A 23,486-nucleotide genomic window follows, 5' to 3' on the forward strand; every position below is an offset into this window, starting at 1 on the left:
AGCTGCTTTCACGAAGCAAAGCAAAAGCAAGGGCCCACTCTGAAGCAAACCTTTCATTATTCTAACCAGCAAGGTTCCTAAGGCAAAGCAAAAGAAAACCAAAAGCTAAGTATTTGCTAATCAAAACAAAGTATAAATAATTACCAATAAATTTCCCATCTTTTTATACCACAATCACTTTTTTAAGGTCCAATAAAAAAGATTTAATTCTTCTTTAGTAAATCTTTTTTAGCTTTAGATTATTATTTTTTTTAGTATTTTTAAATTATTTTAATATATTAACATCAAAAATAAAATTTAAAAAATAAAAACAGTTAAAAATCAATCTCTACCCTACGGTAAGTCGGTGACTGTATCTTACTTGTGCAAATCTAAATATTTTATGTCTTTTTATTAAACTCTGTAGCCTGCTGTGGCTAACCTCTAGTAACCACACTTCATCTGCCACTTTCATGGCTACCTTACACATATAAAGAGAAACCCTTAGATCTTGAACTTGTGTTTGCTTCCAAAAAGATGATTTATTTGCAGAACTGGCAAATGGGGCTGTGCTTACTGGTCTGTATCATTAGCTGTTGCTTCATTTCTGTGAGTTCACAAAGTGCTGTAGCTGGAAATGATAATAACAGTGTTGTTGAAGGAACTGTTTTCATAGATGGAAAATATTCCATTGGAAAGATTGATGAAAATTCCATTTGTGCCACCTTAGATTGGTGGCCACCTGAGAAATGTGATTATGGGACATGCAGCTGGGATCATGCTTCTCTCATTAATCTGGTAATGATTCATTTTAGCATGCTTCTGAGGTTGTTTTTTTGGATTAGATATCTAAATATGTTGTTTGATAGTTGCAACTGAACTTGAAATGCTCGTCCTGTCCTGCACTTCTCAAAACTTAACTGGCATTTTAATATAAGATACAGAGCTGTTCTTTAAAATTTCAATGAGTTATTCTCTAAATATTTAATCTTTTTGAATTTTTTTTGTGCTCTCTCATGCAGGATCTTAACAACAGCATCTTGTTAAATGCCATAAAGGGTGAGAGCCCTTTGAACCAAAGCAACCTTTTCTTCTTCTTGTTGGCCAGAACTCTTTTTAATGCTTTTCAGAGTCCTAATTGCCTCTCTTTTTTTGGCACTATGGTCCAGCTTTTTCGCCTTTGAAAATCAGAATAGGGGGCACTTTGCAAGATAAGGTCATTTATGACACCGAAGATAATAAGCAACCTTGTGTCCAATTTGTCAAAAACACCAGGGAGATGTTTGGTTTCACGCAGGGTTGCTTACCAATGCATAGATGGGATGAACTTAATGCCTTTTTCAAGAAATCTGGGTAACAACGATGTTCTCTTCTGTTTCCTGTTAACCTTACTTTACAATTTCTAGCAGCTGAACGTCCTCTTAATTTTGCAAATTCAGGGCTGAAATTATATTTGGGTTAAATGCTCTCACTGGCCGGTCATGAAATCTGATGGTTCTGCAGTAGGAGCTTGGAACTACTCTAATGCAGAATCATTTATAAGCTATACTGTCAAGAAGAACTACTCTATTTATGGCTGGGAGCTCGGTAAGAACTCCCTCCAATGCTTTCTCGTCGTTGATGCTAATGATTGATGTTTCATGAAATCCATGAAAGTATCATTGCTTTATTGGACTATAAGGAAATGTGAACTAACTACGATCAGTTTATATTTTTCTGAGATTAATTTATCTAAACCTACAACAAGTCCTTTTCTGCTGATCAGGAAATGAATTATGTGGGAGTGGTGTTGGAACAAGAGTTACAGCAGCTCAGTATGCTTCTGATACAATTTCCCTGTATAACATAGTGAAAAAGACTTACAGCAGCATTGAACCGAAACCGCTAGTTATAGCACCTGGAGGATTCTATGATGCAAATTGGTTCAAAGAGTTTGTAGATAAAACAGGCAATTCTGTAGATGCGATCACCCACCACATATACAATCTTGGTCCAGGTATCTCTTTGAAGAAAACGACCTGACTTCTGTGGTCTCACACCTTGGACAATAGGTCTAACTTGACATGATTATATCCTCTTTCGGTGCAGGAGTTGATACACATCTCATTGAAAAGATCCTTAATCCATCCTATCTTGATGGTGAGGCTAGGACCTTCAATAGCCTCCAAAGCACTCTCAAGAGTTCTGCAACTTCAGCAGTTGCATGGGTTGGTGAATCAGGAGGGGCTTACAACAGTGGCCATAACCTTGTTACCAATGCATTCGTGTTTAGCTTCTGGTAAGGGAGGTCAAAATTTATGTTAAAAAAACTTCAGCTATTCTGTTGTGGATTCTAAGTCCAGGGATGTTGTCAAAACAGGTATTTGGATCAGCTTGGGATGGCATCATCTTATGATACAAAAACGTACTGCAGACAGTCATTGATTGGCGGCAATTATGGTTTACTCAACACTACTACTTTTGTTCCAAATCCAGATTACTACAGGTATTCGAAAATTACTGATACTGGCAGGTTGCTCTGAAAAATCAGATAGCAGGATAGAAATGAAGAGGTGCAGTGAATTATCTTTACAATAACATGGCAATTCTTAAGAAATTCATTTGTCTGCAAGAAGAAAGAGGATTAAGTTTTGAAATAGGTAGAGGATTAAATTAGTGATAATTTTCCAAAAGAGAGGTATCTATGCTTATTATGAATTGAGTTTTTTCAACCAAGCTGGCTTCATACCAGGATGAAACCTCTTGTTTCCCACTCTGGAATCTCATATTCAGTAATAAGGTCTTTCAGAAATTCTAATGTTTTGCTTTCTTCAATGCAGTGCTCTTCTTTGGCACCGCTTAATGGGAAGAAATGTTCTATCAACCAGCTTTTTCTGGAACGAAAAAAATACGTGCATATACTCATTGCGCAAAACAATCTGTAAGTTCTGCAACACAATCACCACACAAGCAGAGAGCTTTATGATCTAATTAGATTCATGATCTTGCAGAAAGGGATCACATTACTACTAATCAACCTTGACAGTAGCACGACTGTTGAAGTCAATGTAAAACTCAACAGCACTTTGGGATTGCACCGTAAACACAAGACTCACAGGTCTCATGAAACAAAGGCCGTTCGACTGCTTGAAGGATCCACAAGTGAGATAACAAGAGAAGAATACCATCTAACAGCAAAAGACGGAGATTTACACAGCCGAATAATGCTACTCAATGGGAACATTTTAACAGTAAATTCATCCGGGGACATACCTTCCTTCGAGCCACTACTTGTAAATTCATCAAAGCCGATAATGGTTGCTCCTTTCTCTATTGTATTCGTTCAAATGTCATATGTACTCCCTGCTTGCAGTTAGGTGGTAGCACTTCATGGAACTGAAATTAGTTCCGTATAGTGAATAGTGATTGATCAAATAAGACAGAATACAAGCAGTAAATGTTACATTCTTTCTTGGTGAATAATACAATGAAAATTGTTTTGGTAAATCGGGAAGCCATAGGTTTTTTTCTTCTCTTAAAGAAAAAACGAGTGTTCCTTGTAATAGCTTTATTTACTGCAGCGTGTGCTGCTCGTCCTGCAGGAATGAACTGCCCAGGGCACTATTTTGTTTTTTTTTTTTTTTTTTATCACGCGGTAGATAAGAGAGATTGGTATAACAAAGTTCTTGAGCTTTTCAAGGCATGCCATAAAACGCGAGCCTTAAAACACAGTAAGACAACAAGCATGTCAATTACATGTTGGTGGCCAGCCAAGACCACAAAGTCAACTATGCATTATGTTTAGTAGATTACACTTGGTATCAATATACAAATGAAGAAGCTGACTATAGGAGATGAGGCAATTTCCACCAAATGCTATGGAAAAGAAGTTCAATGAACAAACATATTCAATTGTGTGTTCTCTAATTTGGATGCTTCATCCAAGAATATCCATCCAAAGTCAATCCGTGTTGGAAAAGTTTGAAGGCTTGCTGCTGGCAAATGCCAACCATACAATGGTACCAGTCAAGTAAAAGAAAATTGATGGAACGAACAATGAAATCTGCATGGTAAAAATACAAGGAATAAAAATTACTAGGGAGAAGTTAATATAGAAACCTGTCCAAAGAAGTATATATATTAACACTTAAAAGTGGTCATGAGGCAACTTACACTCCATGAATGAGTTGTATCTAGTAGATAACCAGTCAAGGGAATCCCTACAATTCCAGGTATTGCTCCGACAGTGTTGGTAATGCCCTGCATAATAAAATTGAAAAGAAAAAAGAAAAAGATCAACATGGTTAAAAGGAAGTTATTTTTGCTTTACAAATTCAAGCAAAGGCCTTAAAACGGTGGCAAGCTTACAGTAGTCAAGACGGATCCAAATGAATGAATTATGTAATTGACCTGGAGCTAAAATTAGAAACATTGACACAAGAATGTTTCGCGAAAGTTTAATCTAGAACTGCCAGTTCATTACAACTTTGCATAATTTCCTGAATAATCTGAAGGCAGACATGGACAACTACTCATTGATGATAGGACCAAAATCCATGTAAAAAAGGGATTTATGACATAATTAGAATTCCTGTCCTGGGATCAACCTTAATCGGAGAAGTGGGTATCTGGAAAAAGAAGGATGACAGATCCACGAACAAAACCATTAATTGCAGTGAATCAGCATAGATTTTTTTCTCTCTTTTCTGCTTTGCACTTTCACACTAAAACCAACTCAGCCTTGCAAAAGATATTATTGAGTGACTGGTTATCATTTCTCCATGTCATAAATAACGATGCACATAATTCAGGAACCACATGCTGAATTGATTTTAAGTCAAGTGAGAGTGAGGAACGTGCTAATGAAACCTTCTATCAATCCATACAGGAGGCCGATTAGAAAATGCATAGCATATGCAACAAAATCTAGGATTTGTAGGCTTACATACCAAAAGTATACTTGCATATTCAGGAGACATATCTTGATGCGTACAGTAAAGTCCTGCAAAAATGATAAAACTTTGAATTAGAAATTAACCTAGCACAAGTCAATATGTTCCTACACATAAAATGAATTAAAAGAGTTCTCAAGTACTCCACTACCAGACAAGGCAAAGCTTGAGAGGGCTAAGCCAGCAGTGAGAATCCCCACAATCTCCCAGGGAGGCAATCCTAGATCCACAGAGGAGAGAGTCATGCAAAGAGCAGGAGACAAAAAGGCAATTGTTTGGCAAATCTTTCTCACCTGCAAGGTCAAAAAGGTCAAGCTTGTTGACATAGTGAAGAGTTTCTGACAAGATGATGATTATAGAAGTGTAGAACTATAATAATAGACATTTGGTTTTGCAGACCGTAGTGATTTCAACTCCATTGGAAATTAACTTGTCAGCAAGCTGTGCGGCGATGCTAGTCACGAAAACTGAAGCCAGGGGAGGAAGGATAGAAACCTGAAATTGTTGATAGTTACTTCATAGGAAAATAAATGTCAAATGATCTAATTGCAGTCAAACAATCAAAAGATTGATGACTATCCAATGTTCAGGCTTGTTGGACTGACATGGTAGTCCCAAGTTCAAGTGTTCAGTGCTTCAATAGTATTGCATGTAAAGTTCAAGTCCTCAGGGACCTGACCTGTCAAATTACCATAAAAATTTAGGATAAAACATTCATACTGTACTCAATTTCAGAGTACAACATGTTATCTAAATTACTGCAAGGAAGATCAATCCCTCACAGGTAAAAATGAACACCTTCATGGTATGGTACCATAATATACCCAAGTTTCTGGTGCGTTATAGCACCAGCATTTCTCTATAATAATTTTTTGCATCAAAAGATGCTTGTAGATGGATGATTTCAAACTAGTTCTATGTACATGGTAAATAGGATACGGATAACAATAAATGAGATGTTGAAATGTGTGATTTCTTGTATAGCAGAGTTCTTTGTTTTTAGCATGACTTCCCACGTTCATTTCAAGATGCAAAAATTTAATGTAGATCAAACTTTAAGGTAATCATTCTTCCTTGTTCATGCAATTTGATTGCTATACTCGACTAAAGTGAGAGAAAGACAATCATAGATCTTCAAAAGTACCCATGCAGCTTCTGTCAAATTCAGGCTCAGCTCCTCACTGCACGGCATTTCCATTGAAAGTTAGGTTTCTTTGCATTACAGCCATAATGGCAGGCACATAGAAGACATTGATATTGCAGTTGCTAAATTCTCTTTTTCCAGAATGAGCAAAGAAATTCAGAAAGTTGAACTGAAAAGATACCTAAAATAAGAAGGAAGCCAAGATAAACAAGTATAATGACCCCAACTTCCACAAAAGTGAGCATATATCATTGCCCATACAGCTGGGGTTTGGAAAAATGCCTTCCATGGAACATCCTGTCACAATAGAGACACTAAGAAAAGTAAGCACAAATGGCTAAAACATTTTTTTAGGGAAGGTCCTTAATTTCAAAATCAGGTATTATACACAGTTCACAATAATTTTGAAAACAATAAACTTACTAAATTTCCTCACAATTTCATACTTTAGTGAGGATTGGCACTTTCCCTCAGGAGGCTTCACTTGTATGCCATACATATTTAAACTCATGAGAGAACAATCAAGAATATCTGAGCGAATAGCACTTCCTGGAGAACTATGGTTCTAACCATTTAGTTACGAATATCAGTAAACATATGATGCTGGAACTCAGGCAGATCTATTCACTTCTGCCATCGAGTATTTGAGTATTGAACGACCCTTAAGCCTAGTTACTTGGGTTTGACTTGACAAATCAGTGAAACATGGCACTCTTCAAGAAGTGTTGCATTTAAGATACATTCAATTTCTCAATCAGCATATTCTCCATCCTTACAGTTTCTAATATTATATAGGAGAACAAAGAAAAAGAAGAAAGCGTTGTACCTTCAGTGAGCCACCCAACTCTGCAAGAGCATTACTTGATGATTTTTCCGAATAGATAGATTCGGACCCTGTCAAACATATCAAGGAAAAGTGCACTTATGAATAAGAGGAAGGGAACACAAAGACAAACAGCAATTTTACAACAAATTATTTTTATTTAGTTCATATCAGCACATCACCTAAGAATTGAGCCTTACCTAGGATAACCTCCAATGAAAGGTCAATACTGCAGTTGGGCATAGAAAGTCAGCTGAACACTTGGGAAACATGCTACTGGTTTAAAAATTATACACTAAGTCCAATTAGAAGTTTTCTCTCCAGCCTCTAGAACAGGACTTTTTCTTCAGATATCATCCTTCTAGTGGAAAAGATGAGATGAATTTTCAAGATGGTCTCCAAGGCAATGATATTGAGCAGTTAAAGTATACGCAGCAGAAATGAGATACTAAGCATGTTTTGAACAATATGGAGGACATGTTTTTATGATCAAAATGATATTTGGAATATAAAGTGGGTTATTCTCTTGCAACTCAGTATATGAACAGTTATAAAAGGCTCCCTAAACATTAGGGTGTTTCAGAAATGTGACTCCTTTAGCTTAATTTTTTTTATATCTTCTGCTGTGAATTGCTAAATATGAATAAATTAGGCAAAATATTTGTCATATGTGCAATGTCAGGTAGACTAACCATATAATTTTATCAGAAAGGTAGAGCAGAATAAGGCATTATCAGCATGCAAAAAGAGATGCAAAAGAAGACACCATATGATTTGGAAAATCACACACAAGTGGTAATCTAGAATAATAAAAATCAATACAAGTAAAGTGCTCACGTGACGTAGGTTTGGCAGCGAATGAAGCCTGTCCCTCTTCAAGATATTGAAACCCCAAAAACCTTCATAATTTTTGGTGTTGCCAAAATTATAAAATCAACTCTTAGTCAGTTGTTGATACTAGCAACTTAAAAAGCTGAATATAATCAAATAAACAATTGATCAGTCAGTTCAGAACCAAAGTGGACCAAAAAGCCATGAAATATCGTCTTGTATTTAACATGAAAACAAAAGCCTTTATGGGTATCATAAAAGTGTAATTTCCTTTAGTTCAAGGCAGAAGCAGGGTAAGCATTGAAATCCATGAGATGAGGGACAGATACTTACCAGGCCACCCCAAGAAAGCCAAATATATAAAATACAGATGCCCAACCAAAATTTTGAATAAGTGGAGGAGCTAAAAGAAGCCTGCAAGAACTTTAAAAATGTTAGAAAAGACCAGAAAATGAAACCAGGAACGCACTTTAACTAAAACAAAACAGACACAGAAAGAAGAAAATAGTCATAATAGCATAAATTTGTCGATTAAATATGTTTAGGACCTCACACACTGATTCCTTTTAGGTGCAATTTCACAGGAAGATGTAAAGTTGTAAATAGTTTCTCTACTTATTGATAATCACATAAGTCAATGAGCTGAATATGATATTTCTACAGTTAACATTCTGGGTGACTCAAATTAAGAGGCAAACAGTTTCCTCAATAGAAAAAATTGTTGCTATCACACACCAAATTAAACAAAACATACCCTGTAACACTTCCTACACTTAGTCCCCCAAAGACAAATGCTACAGCTCGTGATCGCTCTTCCAAAGGTATCGACCTGCATGCAGTGTTGGTCAATGAAAATCAAAAGGAGAAAAGAACTCTACACTAGCTCTTCATCAGAAATTAGCTTTATCCCAATGACATGCTGGCAGTATAAAAGAATGTCTACAATATAAGCAATGTAAGAAAGTAAGCCATAGGGCACTGCAGTCAACGAGTTTGCAGTTTTAACAAGCCAAAAAGCATAATTTCAATAGTGGAGAACAAGAAAACAGGACACAGCCTACCACAAAATAGGCAGGACAAGTCTGAGACAGATAATAAGTTAATATGAAACAGAAGAAAGCCAAGAAAAAACTCAAAATACAGAGATAGGAAACATAAGTCTCTATGTTGCAACATGAATTAGTATACACATTTAACTGATTATTATTGTACATAAATAAATTGTTCGAGGTGAGCAGGACACTCCATAAACCACAGAAATAGTCCTAAAGATCCAAACAGAAAAGTTAGCTTCCAAATATTTCCATAATGAAATATCTAAGAAGTTTTCCATGAGATTACCGATTTATATAATAATGAAAAAGAATGCAATCTGTTCATGAACATGACTATAGGAAAAACTAAGAAAAAGTGCAAAGGAATACTAGTCCAATTGAAACACATGAAAACCAAATACCCAACACAAACATAGAAATGGATGATTATGTTTAGCCAAATACTATCTAAAAGGTCCACTAAAACATGCTCCTATAGAGCTTTGGATGTCATACATGCCTGGCAATGAGGTCAGTTGCCGCAGAGGGGGAAACTCCTTCTCCTATTCCAACCTAGATTTGGAACACATAAGAGAAATACTCAATAAGATACACGAAACAACTTATGCAATTCAACATTAACTGAAGGAACGTCAAAGAAAAATGCATAAGAGTAATATGAAAAGATAGAGAGACAAAGACTAATTCAGTAAGGGAGAATCTCTAAACTATCACAAATGTTTATGATGCATATTTAACTAGTAATGAGTTGCAGATTCATAAAAAGGTGCATACAAGTTGGATAGAAATACTTGCTCAACATAAGGAGTATGGGAGGAAGCTGCACATACCAAAACCCTTGACAACACAAATCCAGGCATATATCCAGCAAGAAAAGGAAGAAGTGCTGTAGCCACTGACCATGTCAATACTCCGATCTGAAGAACTTTTCTGCATAATAATAATAATAATGATAATAATAATAAAGGCATGAGGCATGTGTAGCACAAAATGCACCAGACCCAGAAGACAGGTGAGAGAAAAACCTATTACCCTCCAACTTCAAAGAGACCTAGTGTGACTATCAAAACCATGAACTGCCCAAGTGGAGTCAGCCATATTTCCGAAAACACATAGATTTTTACTGCTTTAGTGGATAGGGTAATCATGGATCAAGCATTCGGTTACATTGAGCGGAAAAAATTACTTGTGCAAACATAAAAAATGTAAACAGTTGTACATTTAAGCACTGGAGGGGATGGAATAAGTATGAAATATATGGTCATAATGAAAGTGTCTGCAGTTCATATTCCCAAAATGCTACAGTTGAGGTGTAGCATTTAGAGTTTAGAAAGTCTAATGGAAATGAAGCATAGTAATTGCATCGATTAGCAGAAGTTAGGATCACAGTCGAGTGGAAAGAATATTTCTCTAAATCTTAAGGGAGGACTACTTGAATAGAGCAAATAAATTGATGGAATGCAGAGGCCTGATATTGATTTTTTGTCAAATCAGAACCACCTCCACCTTTATTGTGGCAATTTAAGCTTGTAAAATTAAAAATAGCACTCGACTTAAACAACTCAACCCAAAACATTAATGCCAACTCATTAAATCAGCTATATAAATCCTTTTCTTTCCCTGCTATGTTCAATTCTTGGCTAAACTTATTGTGATCAGTAACATCATTTGGCCCATAATCAAACATAGAAGATCACTCAACTAGATCTCAATCAAGAGAAGAAGTTAGCATTACTTGACCAGTGTAAATAAGTGTATGGGAGAAGAAGTTAAATAGCTCAAGGTAAAATCTTGCACTGAAAGATACCAATATGACCCCACCCTCCACATGCTTCCAAGTAATAAATCCATTACTGGCGCTTAAATAAGTGGTCTCCCATTGCCGGAGCCTATAAAAATAGTTTATTGATGGGAAAAATGACATATTCCTCTAATGTGAAAGACATTGTAAATACAGCAAGCCATGAGGAACTAACCTCCCCCCAAAAATCTTAGCAAGCCAACCTCCTGGTAATTGGCTCAAAGCATACCCCCAAAAGAAAGATGATTGCACTAGCCCAGCCGTTGATGCATTCCATCCAAATTGGTGAGACATAGGAATTATTGCAATACTCAAGTTCACCTACCCAATTTAGCAAATTCATCAAAACATACGTTAGCCACAAACACAAGACAAGTAAACAAGTATTAGCAGCACCATTAAAAAATCACTATTCTTAGTTTAAAATTAACAGAAAAACACCAAGGCAAATGAACATATCAAATTAGACCAAAAATACCACTACTTACCTTGTCCATATTACAAATAACAAAGGCAAGTGATGTAGTGCCAATAAGCTTATATCTCAGAGGGATATTCTTCCACGGAGGCCATTTCCAATCAACACCCACCTCACTAGACCCGCTATCATCCCCCAATCTCTGCTCAAAATTCAAACTTGAACCCCTCTTGGGGTTCAACTCATCAACTTTTTTTAGTCCAGCGGGTACATCAGGGACCCTCTCACTTTCTTTCTTTCACGTTCTCTTTCTCTTTAACACCACACCAAACCCTGAACTTCAAGCTGTTTCCAGAGTGAAGGAAATGTAAAGAATTGTTCTTGAATGAGGTGGTTGTTTTGAAGACTGAGGTTTGTGTGTTTGTGCTGTGTGAGAGAGAGCAAAAGCTCTTTGCTTTGAGTGTTAAGTTTGCCATTTTATTTTTTCTTGAGGGACGAAGAAAGAACTGTATTTTTTGTAAGTGAAGACAATATGAAGAGAGGAAAGAGTAAGCATTATGTTTATGTCCATTGACTTCTTGTCAGAGGAAGCCATTGCAGAAAGCTTGGCATATCATTTGCAAGGACTTGGGGTGGCCACGGAGGAATGACTTGTGGCTGGTGTTTGTTAGTGGGACCCACCTTTGTCGGGTAGCTATCGCATACTACATTTTTTACTATTAGTTATGTAAAATATTCTGCAAGTGATTTTTGTTATTTTCTCTTATTCATAAAAGTGAAATAGCAATTCATAATAAATTATTTAATAATATTACGTGTTGATAAATATTTTTATAATTTTAAATTAATATTTATTTAAGCATTAATATATTGTAATGTCTTTAAACAATATTTGATTTCTCTATCATTTATTTCTTGTTTTTGTAACTTATTCTACAATCATTTGAATTCTTATAAAAAATATTCTGGTTTTTTGTTATTTTCTCAAAAATACTACATAATAAGTTGTCAAGAATAATAGCATTTAAAACATATTTAACCTAATTACATAAAAAAAAACTTTACAATGTTATTATCATATATACATGTCAATCAATTTATCCATAATTGTTTTTATTTTTATCGGGATTTGTTTTTTTTTAATCCAAGATTATAGAATGTGTTTTAAGAAACACGGGTTGATTTTATTGTATTTTTATCTTTTTTAATTTTGTAGAAATGAAAAGGGAAAGGAGAGGTCATTGGCGATTGCAATCAAGATTGGAGTTCTCTTGCTGAATTACATGTTAGTTCATGGCTTATGGTTAGAATATATATATCTTACAGGTTTGATATATATAATAATTTTAATGGAAAACTGAGCATATAAAAGGGTGAAAAATTTTGATTGGATCAAGGAAAAAATAAATTAAACTTGATATCAAGTTCTTTCGTAATTTTAAAAGACTGATGTAAGATAATTTTTTTTTAAAAAAGTTATTTTTTAATTATTTTTATTTGTTTTCTGTCTAGCGTAAAAAAATTAAATATCATACTTAATAATTTTATATTTTCTAGTTTGTTTAGAATTTTTATTTTTTTTTCTTTATTTTTAATTTTTTTAGTCTATTTAGATTAGTTTTTAAATTTATTTAAGAAATTATAATTTTTTTACAGATGAAAATTACTTGAAGAGAAATGCACATCAATAAAATTAAGAATTAAAGTTACCTTATTCAATTTGTTTTTCAAGAAAAAAAAAATTTTAAAGACTTTTTTTTAATTTCTATTAGTTTTTAGTATATTTACGTGAGATTTATATATTTCAAAAACCATGGAGGAAATAAATTAAGATTTACCTATATTGTTTATACTGAACATGTAATTTGTTTCCCTAGAAAAAAAAAATATTTTTTACTGATCTTTCTGTTTCTTTTTAAGAAATTTTATTAGTTTTTAATACTTCTTATGTGAGATTTAGATATTTCAAAAACCTTGGGGGGGGGGGTAAAATTTACCTATATTTTTATAGGGTTCCAAATTAAATTTTGGATGAAAATGGATGGAAACTATGAAAGGTAGCAATTGAAAAGGCTACCGAAGTTTTGGGTGAAATTGAGATAATACAGAAACCTTAGGGGGCAAAATATAAAATAAACCAGTTTGACAACCAAAAGGAATTCCGTTGCCGGGAATCGAACCCGGGTCTCCTGGGTGAAAGCCAGATATCCTAACCGCTGGACGACAACGGAATACTTGTTAACGATCAGTATATATATATATATAAATTTATCTTTTCACAAGTGGAGTTTAGAGAGCCAGCTCAGGGTCGATGGAAGAGAAAAGGCTTCAGTACAATAGAGGATGTTGAGAAATTATGCTGCTATGTATCAAGTTTGAGCACTTCCAATAAATGGGAAGAGAGCACTTGGCACAGTAAAAGTAAGTTCCCGTTGCCGTCTGTCGGAGGTGGTTTTTCCAGTTCATGGGTTTCAGCTAGTTCTGTCAATAGTAAAAGGAAAGGAGGAGACATAGCTAGCCCGGAGCTAAATCTACAAATAAGATTCCTTAATTTCCTGTAGTGTAGTTGCAACTTGCTTACAATATATTACTCACCATTATAATCCTTATGGATTAGGTCACAAGGCCCTGCAGCTTATAAGATCATCCTGTGATCAGAATGTAGCTAAGCGATAAAAGGATTACCAGAAGAAAACAACATTATCTTGCTTTTTTTTTTTTCTCCTTTTCCTGAAAAACATAATAATGGTGCAGCTGCAATTGCATTTTTGCTGATGAGGTCCTTTTATTTATTCAGCTGTCAATGAGCTCGTAGCTCAACTAACATTTATCCTCCCCTTTCCATCCCCTTGAAGGTCTTGAACTCGAGCCGCTTTCTTAAAGGAAAATAAAATGGTAGTAAAATTGATATTTTTTTTAGTTAATTGTATAAAGAATTGTACTAGCTTTTTAGCATGTTTGACTTGTATTAATAAAAAATAATTTTTTTGGATGTTTTCTTCGTAGTTATGATGTTTTTTTTTTTGTTTAATTTTTGAGAGTTTTGAATTGTAACTAAATTTATTATCTTTCGTTATTGCTTGCGTTAATTAGTGGTTTTGAATGGAAATTATAGAGGACGTGTTTTAGAGATCAACCATTTCTAGTGGTTAGATGATGTGTTCTCTTGAATAACCATGTATAGAAGAGGTTGCAGAAAAAAAACATGTTCATGTGAGAGGGATGATGAAGTTTTCTAAAAAAAAAAAAAAAAATCCTAAAACTAATGTTTTGTTTTTATCTATGTTGGTTGATATTATTGGATATCCCGATAATGTGATCCATGGAGTAATTAGTACAGAAATATTATTTTATGGATTCTTGATGGAATGGTCCGTGAAAAAAATATTCATGTTGACCTAATTGAAGCCGCCATCCTCCAATCTTTGACTACAGCTACCAGAGAGCTCATTGCACGCACCAGCTTCATAATAGATCAAATTTGAATTGAATGGATCCTAAATAGCAGACAAGTCCAAATCTTTCTTTGCTGTACAATCCACATGAACTGCTGAAATTCAGTCGAAGAAAAAACCCTATTTGATAAAACCACCTTTACTGCGACTAAAGCAAGTAGTTTTCTGCAGCCGCGGGTGAGATAACATGGCTGCCATGGCAGAGTTGATATCAAATTCAGTCCAAGAAATGGCTACCAATGGACAAGAACCACCAGTGAAGTATTTCTTTTAAAGGAAACGATGGCGGAGTCCTTGATGCTCCTGTTCCTTTAATTGAAATCCCAGTTGTTGATCTTGGTCTGCTTACTTCTCCATCAACCAGTGCCCAAGAACTTGAGAAGCTTAAATTAGCTCTCAGCTCATGGGGCTGCTTTCAGGTCCTTCTCCTTACTTTTCTAAACTCACTCTTACTACTGATAATTCCCTGTTCTAATCTTGATCAATGTCTGTTTCAATATGATTTGAGCATTAAAGATGGTCAAAGAAATGTTGTGAAAGCCCAAGGTTTGATTGTCACTGATCAACTGGATTAATGAATTGTTATCATTCTCTATTTCACATTATCTGGATTGAGTATTTTAGTCAAGTTTAGGACTTTATGCATTCTGGTTTCTATTTGATAACAAAATATAATAAAAACTTGAATAACTATGGATACAGCCCAGATTTTAGATTACAATATGCTTCCATGTGTATAACTAGCATTACTCTTGCGATATAATCAGAGTTTATTTTGATGTTTTAGGTAATAAATCATGGAATGACGAGTTCCTTTTTAGACAAAATTCGTGAAGTTAGCAAGCAATTCTTCGCATTTCCGATGGAAGAGAAGCAGAAATACTCCAGAGAAGCTGACAGCATTGAAGGGTATGGAAATGACATGATTCTTTCAGACCACCAAACAGTTGACTGGACTGATCGATTGTATCTTACCATTAGCCCAGAAGACCAGAGAAAGATCAAATTTTGGCCCGAAAATCCTAAAGATTTTAGGTAATTAAATTACATTACCAAATTATTCAGTGAATTTTAACAATGTTAAAAGAAGAATTGACATATCTAGTTAGTTGAACTTACAGCTGATAACCATCCAATGCATTAATAAGATTTTGAGAAGTACATGCTAACCTTGTTCTTAACCGTTGCTGCAGGGAAACCCTACATGAATACACCGTGAAGTTACAAGAGACAAATGACTTTCTCCTTAGAGCCGTGGCGAGGTCATTGAACTTGGAGGAAAGCTGCTTTCTAGACCAGTATGGAGAACAACCACTTGTGACTGCAAGGTTTAACTTCTATCCTCCATGTCCAAGGCCTGATCGAATTCTTGGCGTTAAACCTCATGCAGATGCATCGGCAGTTACCTTCCTCTTGCAAGACAAAGAAGTGGAAGGTCTTCAATTCCTGAAAGACAACGAGTGGTTTAGAGTTCCCATCATTCCACATGCTCTTCTAGTCAATGTCGGAGATCAAGTAGAGGTAAATCCTATTACTTGAAGTGCTCTTTGTTCTTGTTAGCAGAAGTGAATGACATAGAACTGTAAATTCTTTCCCCAATTTTAGCTTTAATTATTCATGTTTCCCTTCACAAGATTTAGACAAGAAGTCTCACAGAATAGGTTTGGTTTGTGCTTTAGAATATTTTAGGCAATGATAGTAGTATAGTTCATAATTGACCCTTGCATATCTGACATGAAATGATACACACAGATAATGAGCAATGGAATATTCAAGAGCCCAGTACACAGGGTGGTGACAAACACACAAAGGGAGAGGAACACTCTGGCTGTTTTCTGCATTCCTGAGTCAGATAATGAAATCAAACCAGCAGATCAGCTGATCAGCGAAACGAGGCCAAGTTTATACAAGAAGGTGAAAGATTATGTTAGTATCTACTTTCAATACTACCAACAAGGGAAGCGGCCAATAGAAGCAGTAAAGATTTGATCTTTTCCATCTGTAATTAAAGAACTATTGTGTGTGTGTGTGTCTGTGTTAAAACAATGTTCAATAAGCTTAGGCAAAGAACGACTGCAGTCCTTGTTTATTTGTTGTTCTGTGGTGCTTGTTGTCTCGCCTGGATTTATCAGATGAAGATTAGTGAGAAAAAGCTCATTGTTGGAGCAATCTTGAGATTCATCCAATAAAGTAAGGACTTACAGCCTGAACATTAAGGAACTGGAAAGAGGAAAAGAGAAGCAGATAGAGAAATGCGAATAAGCTAACAAAAAACATCTGTTTTCTGTGCCTCTCTTGGAAATCAGGTTGTCCATGCAGCTCAGTCCAACTAATAAGATAATGGCTGACCTGCGGAATCACAACAATGGCACTTCATCTGGAATTCTCTCTCAACACCTGAAAACTCCAAAGCGAATCTCCCCAATAGAGATGATTGCTGAAAGTCTGAAAAGAAGTTTCCTAGGATTAATTAGTAAATTAATATCGTGGAAGACAAAAAGTAGATAATAAAACAAACATGAAATCGCAGAGCCACTTCCTTCCAGGCAAGAAACAGCAGATAAAACCAAGTAAAGGAGCCAGAGACACCCAAAAGTACTTTCCAGCTTTCCTGCCTTAAACCTATGAACAATGTCACCATCCCAACGACCTCTAGCTCCTCAATTGTTCCGTGGACACATCCTTCACCACACTCATGTTTGGATAGAGCAGGGCACTGCCTCCGAATTGGAACAGCAGAAAACTCCATGGTATAGCTATCCATAACGGCTAAGTTTAGTTCGAACTCTCTTTCTTTTGTTTCCTGTTCAAGTTAGAAGGCAACCATAAATATCATCTGTACAGCTATCAAAATAAAGCGTGATCTCAGTGTCTGCAAAATCATGGCTGATAATCTTTGTCCTACCAAATTAGAATCAAAATCAAAATCTGTCCAAGAGGTGGTCAGCAACAGTGAAGAACCGCCTGGAAAATATTTCTATGAAGATGGTGTTAATGGAGTCCTAGACAGTTCTCTTCCAGTGTTGGAGATCCCAGTTATTGATACAAGCCGCCTCACGTCTCCATCAGCAAGCAGAGAGGAAGTTGAAAAACTCCACTCAGCTCTCATTGTGTTAAAAATTATGCTTGTAAACATCTAGCTAGAGGGCAAATATTTCCCAGTTGACTTTACAAACGAGTCAACGAGACACTCGATATAAGAGACAAATGACTTTCTGCTTAGAGCCATGGCGAGGTCATTGAACTTGGAGGAAAGCTGCTTTCTAGACCAGTATGGAGAACAGCCACTTGTGACTGCAAGGTTCAACTTCTATCCTCCATGTCCAAGGCCTGATCGAATTCTTGGCGTTAAGCCTCATGCAGATGCATCGGCAGTTACCTTCCTCTTGCGAGACAAAGAAGTGGAAGGTCTTCAATTCCTGAAAGACAACGAGTGGTTTAGGGTTCCCATCAGTCCACATGCTCATTTGTAAAGTCAACCTGTAGAACGGAAATACTCTGTTGGTAATTTGAATTGCCGGTGGAACCGGCGAGAAATACAGCAGTCGTAGACTAACTTGTCAGGGTTTTTCTTCCGTCGTCGTCGATTTAAATTCCTGATGGAATATTCATATCTAAAAATCAGCTTTTATCACCTATTTTCTGCGGAACTTCCATCACCGTTTATTTTTCTGAAAAAATATTATATCAGCGAATCCATCACCGAGTTGTTAAATATTTTATAGATTTTGCCAAAAGCTCAAGAATTGGTAGTAACATTCCTGTGGAATTTTCACAGAATAGTCGATGAAATATTGACTCCGTCGGCAATTCTACCAAAGATTTATTTATTTATTATGATCCACAAGCCAATAATTATATACTCACAATAAATTCACAACCACAACAAAAAAAAAACATCTATAAAATTTAACTTTTACAAATTTCACAATCAATAATTATCCAAAAATGTGTTTCATATAAATAGTACATAAAAATGAGATATATAGAATTCCATACATTAACATTAAAAAATAAACTCAAATTAAAAAAAAACTATTACTTAATATTATTTTTATAATAAAAATTATAAATAGTACATATTTTTATTATCACCATGTTCAACATCATCTACTTTGTTATTTTTATTATCTATTTTATCATTTTCATCTATTTTTCTTAATATAAACTATTACTTAATATTACATTTAACTCATCAACATTAACATTAACATAATTTTCAGTGACACAAAAAATTAAATTTTCTTACTCGAATCAATATAACAAAACTCTTAATCCCTTTAAAAAATAATTTCCTATATAATCCATCACTTGAATCTCAATACATCCAATAACAGTCATTTATTATTTTTGAAAACTATATATAATATATTAATAACATAATTTTTTAGATTAAAAAAGATTATCACCCTAATATAACTAACCAAACAAATCAATTCAATCAAATAGCACACAATTTTGTAAAGTAAAATTTAGAACTAATAACTTACAAATACTAAAATAATAATAAAACATAGTAGTAATTAAAATCAATTAATAAAACATACTAAAATGAACTAACTACTAATTATTTATCCAATTCAAGAATAAATAAAATCAATTAATACCCTAATTATGATCAATTACATATTAATTTATTTTTTAAAAAAAATTTAAATTGACTAAAACTAATTGGAACCAACTAATTATTCATCAATTTTTAATTCAAACTTATTCAGCCTAAATTAATACATTTAATTATTATCAATTCCACACAAAATTAATTTTTTTCAAATTTTCAATTTAAACATAAAATTAACAAAAATAATAATTGATACTCATTAAATTACCTATCATTTCTTCAATTCTAAAACACACAAGTTATAAAAAAACTCTCTTTATATTCTATAACCACCAAAATATAGAGAATTGAAGCACTCATCAATAAATCTTACCTAAAACTAAATACATTAATTTTTTCCCCTCAGACCCATAATCTAAAACAAACCCAACAATTGAGTTACTAGATTTGGCTCATCCCAAGCACCTGCTGCTAATGTTTTTTAAACAAAACAAGAGCAGGGGTTTCCAGGAGTAGAATAATGCGTGGCATGTCTGAAATAACTGTTCATAATAGTCAAGCTTCCACATAGCAAAAATACTCGACTACTTAAAAGAGTTAACATCAATTTGATAAAAAATATTTAACGTTGTTCAATGACCTTTACCGACGTCAATTATGAATTCATCACTCGATAGTGCCTGCCTTCTCTTTTTCATTTATTTATTGTAGTGATTTGGTTCATCTAGTCCTTTTTATGGCTGCAAATTGGCCAACTCTCCCAGCCAAACCTTCCCAGTCAACTCTACTCATCAATCAAGCCTCGCTTTTGAACTATTTAACTCATCTCAAGATCTAGGACAAAACAGAGAGTGAATTCCTGTAAATCTTTTGGTTTATTTACCAGACAATTTTCTTTTAAAGTTCTAGGAACGTATTTCTATCCATAGGGACTTGAGTTTAGTTCGAACTCTCTCTCTTATGTTTCATGTTCAAGTTAGAAGGCAACCATAAATATCATCTGTTCAGCTATCAAAATCAAGCGTAATCTCAGTGTCTGGAAAAGTATGGCTGATAATCTTTTTCCTACCAAAATAGAATCAAAATCAAAATCTGTCCAAGAGTTGGTCATGAACAACGAAGAACCACCTGGAAATTATTTCTATGAAGGTGGTGTTAATGGAGTCCTAGAGAGTTCTCTTCCAGTGTTGGAGATGCCAGTTATTGATATAAGCCGCCTCACATCTCCATCAACAAGCAGAGAGGAAGTTGAAAAACTCCACTCAGCTCTCATCTCATGTGGCTGCTTTATGGTTTGTTTTTCAAATACTCTTCTTTGAATCCAACTACTTTCTTGTGACCATGCTCGTATACTAGATTTTGACATCAAGATCTTAGTTTGACAAGCTATGTTCTATAAATTTTTATCTCAAGAGCTGGGTTATTTGTTCCAGTCAATAAATCATGGAATCACTGGTGTATTCTTGGACCAAGTACGTTCAGTTACTGCGCAGTTCTTTGCACTTCCAATGGAAGAGAAGTTGAAGTGCTCCAGAGCAGTTGATAGCAGAGAAGGTTATGGAAATGACATGATCCTTTCAGAAGATCAAATACTTGATTGGACAGACAGATTATATCTTATAGTAAGCCCAGAAGATCAGCGACAGTTCAAATTTTGGCCTGAAAAACCTGAAAGTTTTAGGTATGTGTTAACCATGCTACCTGAAGATTACAAAGATAATGGTTAATCCAACCATATATGACCATGTATGGAAATCGCTCCATGTATGTTAATCACCTCCTATAATGACAAGATAAAAATATGAAATAATTCTTGAGCTTGCAGGGAAATTTTGCATGAATATACCACAAAGTTGAAGGTGATAGTTGAAGTTGTTCTCAAAGCCATGGCAAGGTCATTAAACTTGGAAGACAACTGCTTTCTGGACAAGTATGGAGAAAGGGCATTAATGCAGGCCAGATTCAACTTCTTTCCTCCCTGTCCGAGGCCTGACCGATCTCTTGGCCTGAAACCACACGCAGATGGATCAGCAATCACCATCGTCCTGCAAGACAAAGAAGTCGAAGGGCTTCAGTTCCTTAAAGATGATCAATGGTTTAGAGTTCCTATCCAGCTTCCTCATGCTCTTCTTATTAATGTTGGTGATCAATCAGAGGTAAATTACAGATTTGTCTCATCATCAGCATGCATTCTCAATGCCTTAAGCATTTTGTAATTCATGCCTTAAGCTTAAAGTATGAAATTATTTCATGGGAGTTCACTGCTATTTGTAACTAGTTATGAATGGCATCCATAGGTAATGAGCAATGGGTTTTTCAAGAGCCCAGTCCACAGAGTGGTGACAAATTCAGAAAGGGAGAGGACTTCCGTGGCTGTGTTCTGTTCTCCAGACCCAGACAACGACATTGAACCTGTGGATGGCGCAGTCAGTGAGACGAGGCCGAGATTATACAAGAAGGTGCAAGATTATGGCAGCAAGTACTTTCAGTACTATCAGAAAGGGAAGAGGCCAATAGAAGCTGTGAAAATTTAATTTATGCTCATGTTTAATTTAGCTTTCAAGTACTGTTGCTTTGCGCATTGCTGCGTTTCTAACTTTCTTAGAACGAGACTCTTATTTGCCTTGCATTTCTCAGTTCTCAGTTTTCAGGGTCACCATTAAACGTTCTTTCATAAAATGCTCAATTTGCAGGCTACAGAGATTCTGCCATTCGTTGATGAGCCTATGGCTCAATCGACACCTACATCTGTTTTCTTCCTGAAGCTCTCTGGTTTTAGCCTCTTTCTTGTAAGCAAAGGCTCTGTCTTTTTTTAGTGGGTTTGAAGTGAAGTTGTGTTTGTGCAATCCCCCTGAGTTTGCTCTGCAATATACTGCAGAAGCATGCATGGCCTTTCCTTTTGGAGAAAAACCATGATCGAGTCCGGGCGTCTTTCAAAGAGAAGGAGAAAATTATTATCAAAACCCACTTACAAAAAGTGCCAAAACAATATTACGTTTCGGGTAAAAGGAGCAAGACAATTCAAAATCTTTGAAAGATAAAAAAATACTACGATATTATATGAAAAAATATCAAAATATTTAATTTTCACAACCCTTTCTATATATTACAAATTTACAACCCTTTATATGTTCTATTAGCCTTTACGCAATTGAAACTCTAATAACAGGGTATGGAAAAGATAAAATAAGAAAATTATTCTCTATAGAAAAAAAATAAAAAAGCATAATAATATACAATAAAAAAATAAAATTAACTAAAAAAATATATTTATTTTCTTATAAAAGCTTTTCTATTAATCTCTTGAATTGGAAGGAACTTGATTTCTAGTACAAATCTTAGTTGAAAACTATCCTCCACCACTAACATTTTTTTTAATAAATAACACATTTTATTGTGGATCTTTAAAATCGTCGTGTGAAACTTTCCGTTATAGGATCCTAACATAATATCTTTCTACATATTATTTCATCGTAGATCCCTAATACTATATCTTTATACATGTCACTTCATTGTGGGTCTTACCATCAAGATTTTCAATAATAGAAATTAATGCAAACAAAAACAACACACTAGTTCCTGTACATAAATAACATTATTTAATGGATGTCCTTTTTTTTTTTTCTTTCAAGGGAGAACCTCCACATTCCCTCCCTCTTGTATAAGCACACTTTATTTTATTACCTCTTCCAACAATGATTATTCAACAATACACAACAACCAATCACTAGAAATCATTAAACTATAATAAATGTGATGTGCAAAACTCCAACCAAAACCACTAGAAATCATAGGATAAGGGTTTCTTACAAGTCAAAACTCTTATAGACTAAAAATACCCTAATTATGGGAAAGAAATCCAACATATTTTATTACCTTTTTTAGTCATGATTATTTAACAATACACAACAACTAATCACTAAAAATTATCAAACTACAATACATGTCATCTACAAATCTCCAACCAAAACAACTAAAAATCATAGGATAAAGATTTGTTACAAGTTAAAACTCTTATAGACTAAAAATACCCTAATTATGGGAGAGACATCCAACATATTTATTTCTTATTTTACCATGTCTTAATTGCTTAAAGACTATTGCAATCTTTTATATATATAAAAAAAACTAGAAAGCCCTAATAATAATAAATAGGAAAAATAAAATAAAAAACTATTGAATATAAGAAAAAACCTAAAAGAATATAATAATACAAAATAAAAAAAATTAACTAAGAATATATATATATATATATATATATATATATATTTAAATATACATCATGATTATTGAATGGTTTAAATATATTGAATTTTAGAAGAATAGAGGGACCACAAATTTATAATTTAAGAAGCTTAGGGACCAAAAATGAAAATTTTACACCAATTTTGAAACTACCACCCGTTTCTTCCATTTTTTCACCATAGTCCTTCTTTCAATCTTGCAATTGCTCCACAAATCTGCCGTTGTCAGAAATTAAACTCTTAC

At 34.6% G+C, this 23,486-nt stretch overlaps 4 protein-coding genes, 1 non-coding gene and 1 pseudogene across 6 annotated transcripts; 4 read left to right on the forward strand and 2 right to left on the reverse strand.

Moving 5' to 3' along the window:
- Positions 1-400: 400 nt before the first annotated feature.
- Positions 401-3,465, forward strand: LOC118052025 (heparanase-like protein 3). Its single transcript, XM_073406203.1, is given in 11 exon segments — positions 401-777; positions 1,002-1,038; positions 1,149-1,332; positions 1,419-1,459; positions 1,462-1,566; positions 1,745-1,975; positions 2,068-2,257; positions 2,339-2,464; positions 2,799-2,847; positions 2,849-2,899; positions 2,970-3,465. Coding segments are annotated over 11 exon segments (1,641 nt in total). The 5' UTR covers positions 401-516; the 3' UTR covers positions 3,336-3,465.
- A 166-nt stretch (positions 3,466-3,631) lies between these two features.
- Positions 3,632-11,602, reverse strand: LOC118052026 (probable anion transporter 6, chloroplastic). The gene is given in 16 exon segments (XM_073406205.1): positions 3,632-4,021; positions 4,132-4,218; positions 4,908-4,960; positions 5,062-5,203; positions 5,310-5,405; positions 6,055-6,091; positions 6,236-6,351; positions 6,881-6,948; positions 7,715-7,776; positions 8,042-8,122; positions 8,463-8,537; positions 9,263-9,315; positions 9,594-9,693; positions 10,740-10,885; positions 11,053-11,277; positions 11,279-11,602. Coding segments are annotated over 16 exon segments (1,623 nt in total). The 5' UTR covers positions 11,459-11,602; the 3' UTR covers positions 3,632-3,919.
- Positions 11,603-13,141: 1,539 nt separating this feature from the next.
- Positions 13,142-13,213, reverse strand: TRNAE-UUC (transfer RNA glutamic acid (anticodon UUC)). Its single transcript has one exon. It is a non-coding gene; the product is annotated as a tRNA-Glu (tRNA).
- A 1,003-nt stretch (positions 13,214-14,216) lies between these two features.
- On the forward strand, positions 14,217-16,526 carry LOC118052044 (protein LATERAL BRANCHING OXIDOREDUCTASE 1-like; annotated as a pseudogene).
- A 793-nt stretch (positions 16,527-17,319) lies between these two features.
- LOC118052037 (protein SRG1-like) lies at positions 17,320-17,910 on the forward strand. The gene is made up of 2 exons (XM_035062849.1): positions 17,320-17,549; positions 17,661-17,910. The coding sequence occupies exons 1-2, from the start codon at positions 17,320-17,322 to the stop codon at positions 17,908-17,910; spliced, it is 480 nt and encodes a 159-aa protein (XP_034918740.1).
- Positions 17,911-19,642: 1,732 nt separating this feature from the next.
- On the forward strand, positions 19,643-21,634 carry LOC118052047 (protein LATERAL BRANCHING OXIDOREDUCTASE 1). 2 transcript variants are annotated; one of them, XM_035062860.2, is made up of 4 exons: positions 19,643-20,290; positions 20,492-20,679; positions 20,824-21,154; positions 21,296-21,634. In XM_035062860.2, exons 1-4 carry the CDS (start codon positions 20,045-20,047, stop codon positions 21,530-21,532), a joined length of 1,002 nt encoding a protein of 333 aa, XP_034918751.1. In that variant the 5' UTR covers positions 19,643-20,044; the 3' UTR covers positions 21,533-21,634. The 2 variants fall into 2 exon arrangements, with proteins under 2 accessions (XP_034918751.1, XP_034918750.1); XM_035062859.2 differs by having other exon boundaries at positions 19,645-20,290; positions 20,432-20,679.
- The last annotated feature ends 1,852 nt before the right edge of the window (positions 21,635-23,486 follow it).

The sequence above is a fragment of the Populus alba genome, chromosome 18 (assembly GCF_005239225.2).
Source record: "Populus alba chromosome 18, ASM523922v2, whole genome shotgun sequence".
Taxonomy (NCBI): Eukaryota; Viridiplantae; Streptophyta; class Magnoliopsida; order Malpighiales; family Salicaceae; genus Populus; species Populus alba.

Coding starts and splice junctions, on each gene's coding strand:
- LOC118052037 (XM_035062849.1), top strand. CDS start 17,320: ATGGCTGATAATCTTTGTCCTACCAAATTAGAATCAAAATCAAAATCT. Junction 17,550..17,660: donor CTCCACTCAGCTCTCATTGT/GTTAAAAATTAT, acceptor CTTTCTGCTTAG/AGCCATGGCGAGGTCATTGA.
- LOC118052047 (XM_035062859.2), top strand. CDS start 20,045: ATGGCTGATAATCTTTTTCCTACCAAAATAGAATCAAAATCAAAATCT. Junction 20,680..20,823: donor GAAAAACCTGAAAGTTTTAG/GTATGTGTTAAC, acceptor TTGAGCTTGCAG/GGAAATTTTGCATGAATATA. Junction 21,155..21,295: donor ATGTTGGTGATCAATCAGAG/GTAAATTACAGA, acceptor TGGCATCCATAG/GTAATGAGCAATGGGTTTTT.